This window comes from Bombina bombina, chromosome 12 (genome assembly GCF_027579735.1).
Source record: "Bombina bombina isolate aBomBom1 chromosome 12, aBomBom1.pri, whole genome shotgun sequence".
Taxonomy (NCBI): Eukaryota; Metazoa; Chordata; class Amphibia; order Anura; family Bombinatoridae; genus Bombina; species Bombina bombina.
In genome coordinates this window covers 84,464,750-84,481,389 of record NC_069510.1, presented here as the reverse complement: position 1 = coordinate 84,481,389, position 16,640 = coordinate 84,464,750, and the positions used below count along the sequence as shown (strand labels likewise).

Genomic DNA, 16,640 nt, shown 5'->3' with positions numbered 1-16,640 from the left:
TAGCAGAAAGATAACGGAACAGTTTTGTGCAACGAGTGATGTGAAGTGATAATTACACCTCATATCAACAATAGGGTGGGGTGGAAAGTGCCTTGCTGGGCTTTTAATAGTTTGTCTGTATTTCTTGCTGGGGTGAGATGTCTGGCTGTAGAGCTTGCTGGGATTTTAAGTCTGTATTTCTTGTTGGGAGTGAGATGTCTGGCTGCAGAGCTTGCTGGGATTTTAAGTCTGTATTTCTTGCTGGGGTGAGATGTCTGGCTGTAGAGCTTGCTGGGATTTTAAGTCTGTATTTCTTGCTGGGTGAGATGTCTGGCTGTAGAGCTTGCTGGGATTTTAAGTCTGTATTTCTTGTTGGGAGTGAGATGTCTGGCTGCAGAGCTTGCTGGGATTTTAAGTCTGTATTTCTTGTTGGGAGTGAGATGTCTGGCTGCAGAGATTGCTGGGATTTTAAGTCTGTATTTCTTGTTGGGAGTGAGATGTCTGGCTGCAGAGCTTGCTGGGATTTTAAGTCTGTATTTCTTGTTGGGAGTGAGATGTCTGGCTGCAGAGCTTGCTGGGATTTTAAGTCTGTATTTCTTGTTGGGAGTGAGATGTCTGGCTGCAGAGCTTGCTGGGATTTTAAGTCTGTATTTCTTGCTGGGGTGAGATGTCTGGCTGCAGAGCTTGCTGGGATTTTAAGTCTGTATTTCTTGCTGGGGTGAGATGTCTGGCTGCAGAGCTTGCTGGGATTTTAAGTCTGTATTTCTTGTTGGGAGTGAGATGTCTGGCTGCAGAGCTTGCTGGGATCTTAAGTCTGTATTTCTTGTTGGGAGTGAGATGTCTGGCTGCAGAGCTTGCTGGGATTTTAAGTCTGTATTTCTTGTTGGGAGTGAGATGTCTGGCTGCAGAGCTTGCTGGGATCTTAAGTCTGTATTTCTTGTTGGGAGTGAGATGTCTGGCTGCAGAGCTTGCTGGGATTTTAAGTCTGTATTTCTTGTTGGGAGTGAGATGTATGGCTGCAGAGCTTGCTGGGATTTTAAGTCTGTATTTCTTGCTGGGGTGAGATGTCTGGCTGCAGAGCTTGCTGGGATTTTAAGTCTGTATTTCTTGCTGGGGTGAGATGTCTGGCTGCAGAGCTTGCTGGGATTTTAAGTCTGTATTTCTTGCTGGGGTGAGATGTCTGGCTGCAGAGCTTGCTGGGATTTTAAGTCTGTATTTCTTGTTGGGAGTGAGATGTCTGGCTGCAGAGCTTGCTCGGATTTTAAGTCTGTATTTCTTGCTGGGGTGAGATGTCTGGCTGCAGAGCTTGCTGGGATTTTAAGTCTGTATTTCTTGTTGGGAGTGAGATGTCTGGCTGCAGAGCTTGCTGGGATTTTAAGTCTGTATTTCTTGCTGGGGTGAGATGTCTGGCTGCAGAGCTTGCTGGGATTTTAAGTCTGTATTTCTTGCTGGGGTGAGATGTCTGGCTGCAGAGCTTGCTGGGATTTTAAGTCTGTATTTCTTGTTGGGAGTGAGATGTCTGGCTGCAGAGCTTGCTGGGATCTTAAGTCTGTATTTCTTGTTGGGAGTGAGATGTCTGGCTGCAGAGCTTGCTGGGATTTTAAGTCTGTATTTCTTGTTGGGAGTGAGATGTCTGGCTGCAGAGCTTGCTGGGATTTTAAGTCTGTATTTCTTGTTGGGCGTGAGATGTCTGGCTGCAGAGCTTGCTGGGATTTTAAGTCTGTATTTCTTGCTGGGGTGAGATGTCTGGCTGCAGAGCTTGCTGGGATTTTAAGTCTGTATTTCTTGTTGGGAGTGAGATGTCTGGCTGCAGAGCTTGCTGGGATTTTAAGTCTGTATTTCTTGTTGGGAGTGAGATGTCTGGCTGCAGAGCTTGCGGGGATTTTAAGTCTGTATTTCTTGTTGGGAGTGAGATGTCTGGCTGCAGAGCTTGCTGGGATTTTAAGTCTGTATTTCTTGTTGGGAGTGAGATGTCTGGCTGCAGAGCTTGCTGGGATTTTAAGTCTGTATTTCTTGCTGGGGTGAGATGTCTGGCTGCAGAGCTTGCTGGGATTTTAAGTCTGTATTTCTTGTTGGGAGTGAGATGTCTGGCTGCAGAGCTTGCTGGGATCTTAAGTCTGTATTTCTTGTTGGGAGTGAGATGTCTGGCTGCAGAGCTTGCTGGGATTTTAAGTCTGTATTTCTTGTTGGGAGTGAGATGTCTGGCCGCAGAGCTTGCTGGGATTTTAAGTCTGTATTTCTTGTTGGGAGTGAGATGTCTGGCTGCAGAGCTTGCTGGGATTTTAAGTCTGTATTTCTTGTTGGGAGTGAGATGTCTGGCTGCAGAGCTTGCTGGGATTTTAAGTCTGTGGGGGGTAGTTATCAAGCCGTCTACTTTTCTGGCTTCGCCGGTCCAATACGCCCGCCTAAGCTCCCCTCACATCGCTGCCGCGGACCTGAAAAAATACGCCTAAGTTATCAAAAAAAGCTGTCAAAAAGCCGTGGGGCGATGAGCAGCGGACTGTGAGAGTTATCACTCATCCGATCTCGCTGCTCTTCGGCTGTTTGACAGCTTTCTTTATTAGCCTGTCACTAAGCACTCACACTAAACTACACTGTTCTACCCCCTATACCGGCGCCCCCGGAGCCCCCCGCAACTAAATAAAGTTACTAACCTCTAAACCGCCGCTCCTAGACCCTGCCGCAAGTCTTATAAATGTATTAACCCCTAAACCGCCGCTCCCGGACACCGCTGCCACCTACAGTATACCTAGTAACCACTATCCTGCCCCCCCTACACCGTCGCCCTCTATTATAAAGTTATTAACCCCTATCCTGCTGATCCCGCACCTCTCCGCAACTATATAAATAGTTTAACCCCTAAACCGCCGCTCCCTGAACCCGCCGCAACCTATATTAAACCTATTAACCCCTAATCTGCCTCCCCTACACCGTCGCCCCTATAATAAATGTATTAACCCCTATCCTGCCCCCCACTACGCCGCCGCCACTGTAATAAAATTATTAACCCCTAAACCTAAGTCTAACCCTAACGCCCCCCTAACTTAAATATTAATTAAATAAATCAAAATAATATTTATCTTATTAACTAAATGAATCCTATTTAAAACTAAATACTTACCTATAAAATAAACCCTAATATAGCTACAATATAAATAATAATTATATTCTAGCTATCTTAGGATTTATTTTTATTTTACAGGTACCTTCCAATTTATTTTAACTAGGTACAATAGCTATTAAATAGTTATTAACTATTTAATAGCTTACCTAGCTAAAATAAACTGAAATTTACCTGTAAAATAAAAACTAACCTAAGTTATAATTACACCTAACACTACACTATACTTTAATAAATTATTCCTATTTAAAAATAAATACTTACCTGTAAAATAAACCCTAAGATAGCTCCAATATAATTAATAATTATATTGTAGCTATCTTAGGATTTATATTTATTTTACAGGTAACTTTGTATTTATTTTAGCTAGTTAGAATAATTATTAAATAGTTATAAACTATTTAATAACTACCTAGCTAAAAGAAATACAAAATTACCTGTAAAATAAATCCTAACCTAAGTTACAATTAAACCTAATACTACACTATCATTAAATTAATTAAATAAACTACCTACAAATAACTACAATTAAATACAATTACATAAACTAACTAAAGTACAAAAAATAAAAAAAGCTAAGTTACAAAAAATAAAAAAATAAGTTACAAACATGTTAAAAATATTACAACAATTTTAAGCTACTTACACCTAATGTAAGCCCCCTAATAAAATAACAAACCCCCCCAAAATAAAAAAATGCCCTACCCTATTCTAAATTAAATAAATTTCAAAGCTCTTTTACCTTACCAGCCCTTAAAAGGGCCATTTGTGGGGGCATGCCCCAAAGAAAACAGCTCTTTTGCCTGTAAAAGAAAAATACAACCCCCCCCAACATTAAAACCCACCACCCACATACCCCTAATCTAACCCAAACCCCCCTTACAAAAACCTAACAATAAGCCCCTGAAGATCATCCTACCTTGTCTTCACTCAGCCGAGCAGCGATGGAACCGAAGTGGACATCCGGAGCGGAAGAAGTTAATCCTCCAAGCGGCGCTGAAGAAATCTTCCATCCGATGAAGTCATCATCCAGGCGGCGCTGAAGAAAAGTCTTCGATCCGGCCGATGTCATCTTCAAAGAGGCGCTGAAGAGGTCTTCTATCCGGGCGATGTCATCTTCCAAGTCGGGTCTTGAATCTTCCTCCCGCCGACGCGGAACCTCCTTCTTCACCGACGGACTACGACGAATGAAGGCTCCTTTAAGGGACGTCATCCAAGATGGCGTCCCCTCAATTCCTATTGGCTGATAGGATTCTATCAGCCAATTGGAATTAAGGTAGGAAAAATCTGATTGGCTGATGGAATCAGCCAATCAGATTCAAGTTCAATACGATTGGCTGATCCAATCAGCCAATCAGATTGAGCTTGCATTCTATTGGCTGTTCCGATCAGCCAATAGAATGCGAGCTCAATCTGATTGACTGATTCCAGATTAGGGGTGTTTAGACTCGGGGTACATGTTAGGGTGTTAGGTGTAGACAGCTCCCATAGGAATCAATGGGATGTCTGGCAGCAGCGAACTTCTACTTTCGCTATGGTCAGACTCCCATTGATTCCTATGGGATCCGCCGCCTCCAGGGGTGGCGGATTGAAAACCAGGTACGCTGGGCCGTAAAAGTGCTGAGCGTACCTGCTAGTTTTTTGATAACTAGCAAAAGTAGTGAGAATGTGCCGCACTTGTGTGCGGAACATCTGGAGTGACGTAAGAATCGATCTGTGTCGGACTGAGTCACAAAATTCTACTTTTGCCGGTCTCGAGCCTTTGATAACTAAGGCGTATCAGCCTCGCCACAAATACGCTGCGGAATTCCAGCGTATTTGAGGTTGACGGCTTGATAACTAGGCCCCTGTATTTCTTGCTGGGGTGAGATGTCTGGCTGCAGAGCTTGCTGGGATTTTAAGTCTGTATTTCTTGTTGGGAGTGAGATGTCTGGCTGCAGAGCTTGCTGGGATTTTAAGTCTGTATTTCTTGCTGGGGTGAGATGTCTGGCTGCAGAGCTTGCTGGGATTTTAAGTCTGTATTTCTTGTTGGGAGTGAGATGTCTGGCTGCAGAGCTTGCTGGGATTTTAAGTCTGTATTTCTTGCTGGGGTGAGATGTCTGGGTGCAGAGCTTGCTGGGATTTTAAGTCTGTATTTCTTGTTGGGAGTGAGATGTCTGGCTGCAGAGCTTGCTGGGATTTTAAGTCTGTATTTCTTGTTGGGAGTGAGATGTCTGGCTGCAGAGCTTGCTGGGATTTTAAGTCTGTATTTCTTGCTGGGGTGAGATGTCTGGCTGCAGAGCTTGCTGGGATTTTAAGTCTGTATTTCTTGTTGGGAGTGAGATGTCTGGCTGCAGAGCTTGCTGGGATTTTAAGTCTGTATTTCTTGTTGGGAGTGAGATGTCTGGCTGCAGAGCTTGCTGGGATTTTAAGTCTGTATTTCTTGCTGGGGTGAGATGTCTGGCTGCAGAGCTTGCTGGGATTTTAAGTCTGTATTTCTTGTTGGGAGTGAGATGTCTGGCTGCAGAGCTTGCTGGGATTTTAAGTCTGTATTTCTTGTTGGGAATGAGATGTCTGGCTGCAGAGCTTGCTGGGATTTTAAGTCTGTATTTCTTGTTGGGAGTGAGATGTCTGGCTGCAGAGCTTGCTGGGATTTTAAGTCTGTATTTCTTGTTGGGAGTGAGATGTCTGGCTGCAGAGCTTGCTGGGATTTTAAGTCTGTATTTCTTGCGGGGGTGAGATGTCTGGCTGCAGAGCTTGCTGGGATTTTAAGTCTGTATTTCTTGTTGGGAGTGAGATGTCTGGCTGCAGAGCTTGCTGGGATTTTAAGTCTGTATTTCTTGTTGGGAGTGAGATGTCTGGCTGCAGAGCTTGCTGGGATTTTAAGTCTGTATTTCTTGCTGGGGTGAGATGTCTGGCTGCAGAGCTTGCTGGGATTTTAAGTCTGTATTTCTTGTTGGGAGTGAGATGTCTGGCTGCAGAGCTTGCTGGGATTTTAAGTCTGTATTTCTTGTTGGGAATGAGATGTCTGGCTGCAGAGCTTGCTGGGATTTTAAGTCTGTATTTCTTGTTGGGAGTGAGATGTCTGGCTGCAGAGCTTGCTGGGATTTTAAGTCTGTATTTCTTGTTGGGAGTGAGATGTCTGGCTGCAGAGCTTGCTGTGATTTTAAGTCTGTATTTCTTGCTGGGGTGAGATGTCTGGCTGCAGAGCTTGCTGGGATTTTAAGTCTGTATTTCTTGTTGGGAGTGAGATGTCTGGCTGCAGAGCTTGCTGGGATTTTAAGTCTGTATTTCTTGCTGGGGTGAGATGTCTGGCTGCAGAGCTTGCTGGGATTTTAAGTCTGTATTTCTTGCTGGGGTGAGATGTCTGGCTGCAGAGCTTGCTGGGATTTTAAGTCTGTATTTCTTGTTGGGAGTGAGATGTCTGGCTGCAGAGCTTGCTGGGATTTTAAGTCTGTATTTCTTGTTGGGAGTGAGATGTCTGGCTGCAGAGCTTGCTGGGATTTTAAGTCTGCATTTCTTGTTGGGAGTGAGATGTCTGGCTGCAGAGCTTGCTGGGATTTTAAGTCTGCATTTCTTGCTGGGATGAGATGTCTGGCTGCAGAGCTTGCTGGATTTTAAGTCTGCATTTCTTGTTGGGAGTGAGATGTCTGGCTGCAGAGCTTGCTGGGATTTTAAGTCTGCATTTCTTGTTGGGAGTGAGATGTCTGGCTGCAGAGCTTGCTGGGATTTTAAGTCTGTATTTCTTGTTGGGAGTGAGATGTCTGGCTGCAGAGCTTGCTGGGATTTTAAGTCTGTATTTCTTTTTGGGAGTGAGATGTCTGGCTGCAGAGCTTGCTGGGATTTTAAGTCTGTATTTCTTGTTGGGAGTGAGATGTCTGGCTGCAGAGCTTGCTGGGATTTTAAGTCTGTATTTCTTGTTGGGAGTGAGATGTCTGGCTGCAGAGCTTGCTGGGATTTTAAGTCTGTATTTCTTGTTGGGAGTGAGATGTCTGGCTGCAGAGCTTGCTGGGATTTTAAGTCTGTATTTCTTGTTGGGAGTGAGATGTCTGGCTGCAGAGCTTGCTGGGATTTTAAGTCTGCATTTCTTGTTGGGATGAGATGTCTGGCTGCAGAGCTTGCTGGGATTTTAAGTCTGTATTTCTTGCTGGGGTGAGATGTCTGGCTACAGAGCTTGCTGGGATTTTAAGTCTGTATTTCTTGTTGGGAGTGAGATGCCTGGCTGCAGAGCTTTCTGGGATTTTAAGTCTGTATTTCTTGTTGGGAGTGAGATGTCTGGCTGCAGAGCTTTCTGGGATTTTAAGTCTGTATTTCTTGTTGGGAGTGAGATGTCTGGCTGCAGAGCTTGCTGGGATTTTAAGTCTGTATTTCTTGCTGGGGTGAGATGTCTGGCTGCAGAGCTTGCTGGGATTTTAAGTCTGTATTTCTTGTTGGGAGTGAGATGTCTGGCTGCAGAGCTTGCTGGGATTTTAAGTCTGTATTTCTTGTTGGGAGTGAGATGTCTGGCTGCAGAGCTTGCTGGGATTTTAAGTCTGTATTTCTTGTTGGGAGTGAGATGTCTGGCTGCAGAGCTTGCTGGGATTTTAAGTCTGTATTTCTTGTTGGGAGTGAGATGTCTGGCTGCAGAGCTTGCTGGGATTTTAAGTCTGTATTTCTTGTTGGGAGTGAGATGTCTGGCTGCAGAGCTTGCTGGGATTTTAAGTCTGTATTTCTTGTTGGGAGTGAGATGTCTGCTGTAGAGCTGCTGTGAGATGTAAATCAAATAGAAATTGTTTTCACCCTCTCAGATGGCAGTAACTCTAAGGAAATGCTTTTTTATTCTCTTAGATGGCAGAAACAAATAAATGAAACACTTCACCCTCTCAGATAGTAGTAAGTCACAACAAAGATTTTTTTTTTACCCTATTAGATGTTCGTAACATATTACATATTTTCTATCAAACTTCGTCCGGTTGCATAGCAACCTTGTTGTCAGGATATTTTGCTGCATTGTTTTTTGCCGACTCGTCATTTTTTTCACGTCCATCACATCTTCTATTCCCACCATAGGTGCTATATAATGACGCATTGACTTTGAGAAGATTCCTGGTGTTTGACTTCTGACTTTCTTTTGACCATTGAATCAGATTATACTCTTGTACCTTGTTTGTCTGCTGGCACCTGACCTCTGTCTGGACATTATTACTGCTTTTCGATACCGATTTGGTACTTCTTTTGCTCACAAATTAACGAACCTTCTGACCACGCTCTCAGATCATCCCTCAAACTTGATAGTGACGTCCTTGGTCTCATCCAGGGTCCCTTATTGAGTCCCTTCTCAGCCACTTTATCCTTACCTGGGAACACACTAAGCAACTGCTGGAGTGTGACAATTATCTTCACAGATGGCAATACCATACGTCTTTTGTTTTATCACCTGGCAGTAAAATACATTGGTGACTCTGCTAGTCTAGTGCAAATCTATGGGGTTTGCTTCAGAGTGCCAATTCTTATATTTGTGATACTTATTTTCAATATTATGAAGATTAATGTCAAAAGCACTATTATTTCTAGTATTACTGGAGTTATACAGACTTTTCTTCCTCAGGACAGAACGTCTCGAGGGCTATCCAAAGATTCTAATAATTGTCATTCCTTTTGTCAAAATAAGGAACATAAATCTGACTCCTCTGCTCAAAATGAAGGTTCCTCTGGTTCAGTCTACAGACAGAATTCTAACTGGAACAAGTCAAAACAGGGTAAGAAATCTATCCCTACTGCCAAAACTGCATGAGGGTGTGGCCCTCAATCAAGAAGTTTTAATAGGGGGCAGATTAAGTCTCTTTCAGTCTGTTCCAGATCCCTGGGTTCGGAATATTGTTTCTCAGGGATATCAAATAGGATTCAGGACAAGACCTCCAGAAGGAATGTTTTTTCTGTCCAATGTTCCAAGGAACTTGTAAAAACTCAAACTTTTCTTCATTCTTTCTCAGATCTATAAGATGTGGGAGTGATTGTTCCAGTTCTTTTGCGGGAACAGGGGATGGGATTTTATTCAAATCTCTTCATTGTTCCAAAGAAGAAAGGTACTTTCAGACCAGTTCTAGATCTAAAGGCTCTGAACAGGTTTGTAAGGATTCCATTTTTCATAATGGAAACTATCCAGACTATTCTGCCTTTTGTTCCGCAATGTCAGTTTATGTCCATAATAGATTTAAAGGATTCTTACCTTCATGTTCCTATTCACAAAGATAATTTTCAGTTTCTGAGGTTTGTCTTTCTGGACAGGCATTTTCAGTTTGTTGCTCTAACATTTGGTCTGGCTACAGCTCCAAGAAAATTTACAAAGGTTCTGGGTGCCCTTTTGTGTGTGATCAGGTCTCAGGGTATTGCAGTGTTTACATACCTGGACAACATCTTGGTTCCAGCTCCATCTTTTCCTTTAGCAGTATCTCACACCAACCGGCTCTAGTTGTTTCTTCAACAGAATAGTTGGAGGATCAATTTTCCGAAGAGTTCTTTGGTTCCTCAGACAAAGGTAACTATTTGGTTTCCAAATAGATTCAGTATCCATGAGTCTCTCTCTAACAGAGCAGAGAAGGTTACATATGGTATCAACTTGTCTGAACCTTCAGTCTCTTGTTTCCCTCAGTGGCTCTGTGTATAGAAATCCTAGGTCTCATGATTATAGCCTAACATGCAATTCCATTTGCTCAATTTCATGAGGCCTCTTCAGCTTTGTATGCTGCATCAATCGTGCAGCGATTTTACTCAACTCTCTCAAAGGATATTTTTAGATTTCAGTACAAGTCAGTCTCTAACTTGGCGGCTGGATCATATGTTTTATTATTCAGAGGGCTTCTTTTGCTCATCCTACCTGGACTGTGATCACTACAGATGCAAGTCTCTCAACCATTGTAAGTTGGGAGCTGTTTGAGGGTCTCTGACAGCACAGGGAGTTTTGGATCCTCAGGAGGCGTGGTTACCAATCAATGTTCTAGATTGGTTCTAGAAGTGCAATATTCAGGGCCCTTCAAGCTTGTCCTCTGTTGAAAAGGAAGTCATCTTCATTTTCAGATAGACAATGTAACAGTAGTAACTCACAGTATCCATCAGGGAGGGAACTCGCAGTTCCATGGCAGTGATGGAGGTGTCTTGGATTCTCACATGGGGATAAGCCAATTCTTGTCTAGTCTCTGCAATTAATATTCCAGGAGTGAACAACTGAGAGGCATACATTTTCAGTCATCAATATTTATATCCAGGGGAGTTGTCTCTTCACCAGGATGTGGTCTATTAAATTATGGATCTTTGGGTTCTCTCAGAAATTGTCACGCCACGCCGCGCCGCTCTAGCCATTGCTAAGTGCGCGGTGTCTCCATCCCTGCTTGTTGCCAGCGGCAGTGTGGGCTCAGGATGCGTGCGGTGCTGATGTCATCGCTGCACGCTCCTGATGCCAGTCGGAGCTCAGTAGCGTAAATCCTACGCCTGTTTAAATGTTACCCTGATGATCTGTCACTGCCCAAGTATAGGTGTTACTTTGTGTGCTCCTGGGTGTGACAGATCGTTCTTTCTAACTGCCTATTATTGATTACTGTTGCTGAACCTGACTGTCTAACTACTCTACCTGCCTTAACCCTTAATCTACTGGATTGATTACTGTTGCAGAACCTGTCTGTCTGACTACTCTACCTGCCTTAACCCTTAAGCTGCTGGATTGATTACTGTTGCTGAACCTGCCTGTCTGACTACTTTACCTGCCTGACCATTCTAGTGGTTTATCCTTGGACTGCTTTACTGTTGCCAAACCCTGCCTGCTTGACCATAGTGGTGTGCCCTAGGACTGCTCTGCTGTTGCCACTGGGGACTTTCCTGCCTGTGGTCAGTGCCGCCTTCCTCATCTCACTAACTTTCTCTGCTCTGGGATGTTACCTATCATTCCGGCTTGATGCAGGGACAACAAGACTTCTGGTCAAGTTTGGTCTGATAGAGGAGTATCCCACAAGCGTTACATTATACTTGGGCCATGCAGCCAGATGAGGTGGCACAAGCTGTTTATCTTCAGGGACAGATGTTGGGAACCCATACAACACAGTTGCAGAATATGGATTCCAAGCTAGTGGCTATTACCGCTCAACTCTCCTTACTAGTTTCAGTGAGGGATGCCGCTCCTGTTGCTACTCCACCAGCCCCTACTCCTAGTACTGTGACTTCTTCCTCTACTTCTGGAAGTATATCCCGGATACCCTTGCCTGACAAGTATGAAGGTACTACTGATTGCAGGGGCTTTCTAAACCAATCTAGGCTGCAACCGTCACACCTTTAAGTCTCATCAGTCAAAGGTCACCTTTATTATTTCCTTGCTAAAGGACAAGGCCCTAGCCTGGGTCTTTCCCCTTTTGGAACAGAACCCTACACTCCTGCATGATGCTGATGAGTTAATTTCTGCTTTATCTTCTGTGTTTGGGACTTCTGGCCATACCTCTGCTGCGGAATATTCTCTAATGGATCTCCGCCAGGGCAATAAAACTGTGGCACAATTTGCCATTGAGTTCCGCACCTTGGCACTTGAAACCACTTGTGATGACAGTGCTCTTACGGCAGCCTTTAGGAGAGGTCTCCATGAACGCATCAAAGATGAACTCACTTATCTTAATCTTCCTTCTTCTTTGGATGACTTTATAGCACTTTGTATCAACCTGGACTCTCGATTTTAGGAAAGGCAAGCGGAGAGAGACAGAACAAGGAAGGCCCTTCCCTCCCATCCTCCTATTCGCCCAGTTTCGGCAGCATCCGCTACCCCTTCAGCAGCTTCAGTTACCTCAGTAGAGGAACCCATGGATCTCTCCTCCTTCAATTCAATTAGAACATTCAGGGTCAGAAGACAACTACTGAGTTAGACTTGATAACCAGAAAGTAGAAGCAGCAGATATGTCAGCAATAGATATAGCTGGTATAAGAATATAGCCAGTGTGTAAATATGCCCTTCTTAGATAAGATTCAAGTTTCCTATTTAAAGGTTCTTTAAAAGAAGTACTGTCTTCTAAAGAAATAGTAGTGCGCCTAGCTAGAGTGGAAATGGCCCCATCAACTTTGGGAACTGTTTCCGTTTCCCATAACTCTAAGCTAACAGCAGGTAAAGGATATTTTTTTTTTAAACCTTAAAGAAGTGTTTAGAGAGTTTCTTAGGAATCAAAACAGAGACCACATCAGGTATAGGGGAAATCTCAGGGAGATTGACAACAGTTTTATATACTGAATTCAAACGATTACAGGCTTTATCATTAGAAGGTTTAACTTCTTCAATCACTAAAGTGACTAAGACTACCTTCAAAAAAGAACGAATATGTTCAATTTTAAATAAAAAGGAGGAATTATCAGGTTCTACATCCGATGAGGAAGCCTCACTGTTAGAGGAATCCTCATCATTTGAGGAAACTTCAGTATTTTGTAGATCAGTACTTATATTATTAGAAGGAACTGCAACCAGGGCCTTCATAATACCAGTACCAATAAACTTCTTAATTGCTGGAGGAACACCATCTGCATCCCTCTGTAAGGAGGAGACAGTAGGTGCATAAGTACACATAGAAACATCATTAGATTGCTCGGCATGCTATAAGAAATCTAAGCATGAGCCACATAAATGAGCTGAAGAAGCTACTTCAGTTGTTTTACAATAAGCACACTTAGATGTGGTAGAAAGGTGTTCAACAGATTCAGTTGCTATGGTAACTTTAGGGACAGATTGGTGCTGCTCCAATATGGCAACAATTACGCATGCTTGCATGTGAAAATTTTTGGGTGTGAAAAAAATAACAAGCAAGTGGAATAGTAAGAATATGTCCCTGGGCTATACATACACATAGAAATACAAAGTTAAACTCTTAAACATAGTTAAAAGTGCCCAACCCATAGCTGCGAGTGTCTATATAAAAAATACAAAATATACTTAGACACTGTCCGGGTTTTTACCTGTTTTGTTTGCCATGTGCTGCTGGCAGCCATTTTACTCACCTCTCTTGCAGACTATGGTGCATTGCGGGGGATGCTGCTCACTTCCTGCACTTCCTTTTATGGCCAGACTGGTGTGCATCATCCATGTGAGACAGGATGCTGTCTCAGAAATGTGATGTCATCACTTATTATTTAAAGGGCCTCTGTTCAGTATGCTTTGCCTTTGCGTTGTCTCAGACCTGTTTGTGAGAGCTCCTGTATATTACCTGGCTATCTGACGTCCCTCCTGGTTCCTGATCCCTGGCTTGTTCCTGATTCTGCTGTTTTCCTTGTTCCTGATTCTGGCTCATCTGACTACTCGCTTTGGCTCATGACTCGGCTCGTCTGACTACCAGCTCTGGTTTTTGATTCCTGGATTGTTATTTTACTTGTGGACTTTTTATTATTTTTGCTAATAATAAAGATGTGATTATTTTTGCACTTCTCATCTCAGTCTGATTCCTGGCACCCTGACATTATGCAAAGGCCATGAAGATGGTGCTGATAATCCACCTTTACCTGCCATAATTTCCAGGATGGATGAACAGGATCACCGCTTGGATCAATTTGCACTAGCCCTGCAAACCCTGCTGACTCGCACTGCACATTTGGACCAAAATGTCCCGCAAGTTATGGCTGCTCCTGTTTCCGCTGCTGCACCTAGTCCTACCAGGAGCATGTCCGGTTCTGCACCTCTACCTCAGCGATATGGGGGCAATCCTAATTAGTGCAGAAGGTTTTTAAACCAGGTGGGCATTTACTTTGAGATGTTACCTCAGGCGTTTCCCTCTGACAGAGATAAGGTGGGATTTCTCATCTCGTTACTCTCTGACACAGCTCTTGCCTGGGCTAATCCCTTGTGGGAGACTAATAAACCTGTGATTTCAAATTACCCTGAATTTGTGGCCTCCTTTCGAAGGGTATTTGATGTTCCGGCTCGCTCCTCCTCTGCTGCTAAACGACTCATGTCCATTCAGCAAGGTACAAGATCTGTTGCTCAGTATGCCATTGAGTTCCATACACTTTCCGCAGCGGTAGGTTGGAACAATGAAGCCCTTGTTGCCGCCTTCTTTCATGGGCTCTTTGATGCGATTAAAGACGAAGTTGCTGCCAGAGATTTACCAGAGGAACTTGAGGCATTGGTGTCTTTTTTTATCCTAATTGACATCAGACTAAGTGAGAGGCCCTCTTTCAAGGAGCGCTTGCGGAAGCCTCCTGATCCATTGTCTCCTACGTGTTCGTTCCCACCCATGCCTCCCTCTCCTCCCTTGCCTCCTGGTCCCGAGTCACCAGGTACTGCTGAGCCAATGCAGTTGGGATTCATGCGTCTCTCTGCGGCGGAGAGGGCCTTTAGGAGGAGGGAGGGGCTCTGCCTCTATTGTGGGTTACAGGGCCACCTTTTGAAGTCTTTTCCTACACGGCCGGGAAACGCTCACACCTAAGGTCCTGTCGGGGGCAGACTTTTGGTGGTTTATCCTCGTCCCCAGAACCGCTAAAGGAGAAACCTTTGGTCACGGTTGTCCTTTCCTGGGTGGACTCCTCCATAGTCCATGGCTGTTGGGGTTCTCCATTTTGAAACCCTCCAGTTCCAGGTGACAAACTCTCCGCATTTTCCGGTTGTTCTGGGTTATCCCTGGCTCCAAAAGCACAATCTTATTCTCGACTGGCGCAGGTCCGAAATTTTGTTGTGGTCTCCGCAATGTATTTCCACTTGTCTTCGGAAACCAGTTAAAGTCTTGTGCACTTCTTCAGTATCTCAATTGCCAGAGGAGTAACGAGAGTTCCTAAACGTTTTTGACAAGGTGCGTGCCGGTACGTTGCCTCCTCACCGATCTTACGATTGTGCTATAGACCTGCAACCCAGAGCCATTCCTCCTCGGGGCCGGGTTTACCCTCTGTCTGTTGCAGAGAATTGTGCAGTGGAGGAGTATGTTGCCGATGCTCTGTCGCGGGGGATCATCCGCAAATCCTGCTCTCCTGCAGGGGCTGGCTTCTTCTTTGTGAAGAAAAAGGGTGGAGAGTTAAGACCATGCATCGATTATAGGGGTCTTAATCGTCTTACCATTAAGCATTTAACACCAGGAGTGGGCATTATGAGTATCTTGTAATGCCCTTTGGCCTATGTCATGCTCCTGCTGCTTTCCAGGATTTTATAAATGATGTTCTACGCGATATGCTGCAACAGTGTGTTGTGGTGTACTTAGACGACATCCTCATACACTCACCCACACTTGAGGCTCATCGTTCTGATGTTACACGGGTTCTTCAGAGACTACGTGAGAACGGCCTGTTTTGTAAACTCGAGAAGTGTAAGTTCTATCAGACTCAAGTATCCTTCCTAGGTTATGTTATCTCCGTTGCAGGGTTCTCCATGGATCCTGACAAGTTATCTGCAGTTCTGCAGTGGCCTCGCCCAGTTGGTCTTCAGTCTATTCAATGTTTTTTGGGGTTCGCCAATTACTATAGAAAGTTTATTAAAAACTTTTCTTCCTTGGTCAAACCTATCACAGACATGACCCGTAAAGAGAATGATCCACTCCATTGGTCATCTACTGCTATAAAGGCCTTTGATAGTCTTAAGACTGTCTTTGCTGCCGCTCCAGTTCTGGCTCATCCTAACCCTGTCCTGCCTTTGATTCTTGAGGTCGATGCGTCTGAGACTGGAGTAGGTGCCCTCTTGTCTCAACGTCCTTCGCCTGACGGTTCCTTGCATCCGTGTGGTTTCTTCTCTAAGAAATTGTCTCCAGCGGAGAGCAATTATGAAATTGGCGACAGGGAATTACTGGCTATTATTTTGGCACTCAAGGAATGGAGGCATCTTCTCGAGGGTACTAGCGTGCCAGTGCTTATTTTTACGGACCACAAGAATTTAACTTATCTTTCTGAAGCAAAACGTTTGTCGTTTTGCTTCGTTTGTAAATCAGACAGACATCAGAATTGCACAGATGAACAAGATTTTGAGAAAGAAAGCCTGACTATGGTGAATAACCTTCCTGATAGGGGTTACAATAGAAGGGTGGTAAGCCGGGCCCTGTTGGAGGTTAGTCGGATGGATAGGAAGCAGTTACTTGTTGAACAAAGCTCTCAGGCATATAAGAAAAAGAACTTTAATGCTTCCAAACCTATTTTTGTAACCACCTACAGTGCGCAGTTTGGTGCTATTTGTGAGATTGTGAAAAACATAATTTATGCTTACCTGATAAATTCCTTTCTCCTGTAGTGTAGTCAGTCCACGGGTCATCCATTACTTATGGGATTATATCTCCTCCCTAACAGGAAGTGCAAGAGGATCACCCAAGCAGAGCTGCTATATAGCTCCTCCCCTCTACGTCATACCCAGTCATTCGACCAAAACCAAACGAGAAAGGAGAAACTATAGGGTGCAGTGGTGACTGGAGTTTAATTTAAAATTTAGACCTGCCGTAAAAACAGGGCGGGCCGTGGACTGACTACACTACAGGAGAAAGGAATTTATCAGGTAAGCATAAATTATGTTTTCTCCTGTTAAGTGTAGTCAGTCCACGGGTCATCCATTACTTATGGGATACCAATACCAAAGCTAAAAGTACACGGATGACGGGAGGGA

At 44.0% G+C, this 16,640-nt stretch overlaps 1 protein-coding gene across 1 annotated transcript in view; it reads right to left on the bottom strand.

Moving 5' to 3' along the window:
- Positions 1 to 618: 618 nt before the first annotated feature.
- The window catches only part of LOC128642686 (olfactory receptor 1019-like), a 31,824-nt gene continuing 15,802 nt past the window's right edge, over positions 619 to 16,640 (bottom strand). Inside the window, exons 3-4 of the mRNA XM_053695466.1 lie at positions 12,447 to 12,611; positions 619 to 1,047 (exon numbers count right to left, since the gene is read on the bottom strand). Coding sequence (XP_053551441.1) covers positions 619 to 1,047; positions 12,447 to 12,611 — 594 coding nt within the window. The remainder of the gene's footprint in view (positions 1,048 to 12,446; positions 12,612 to 16,640) is intronic.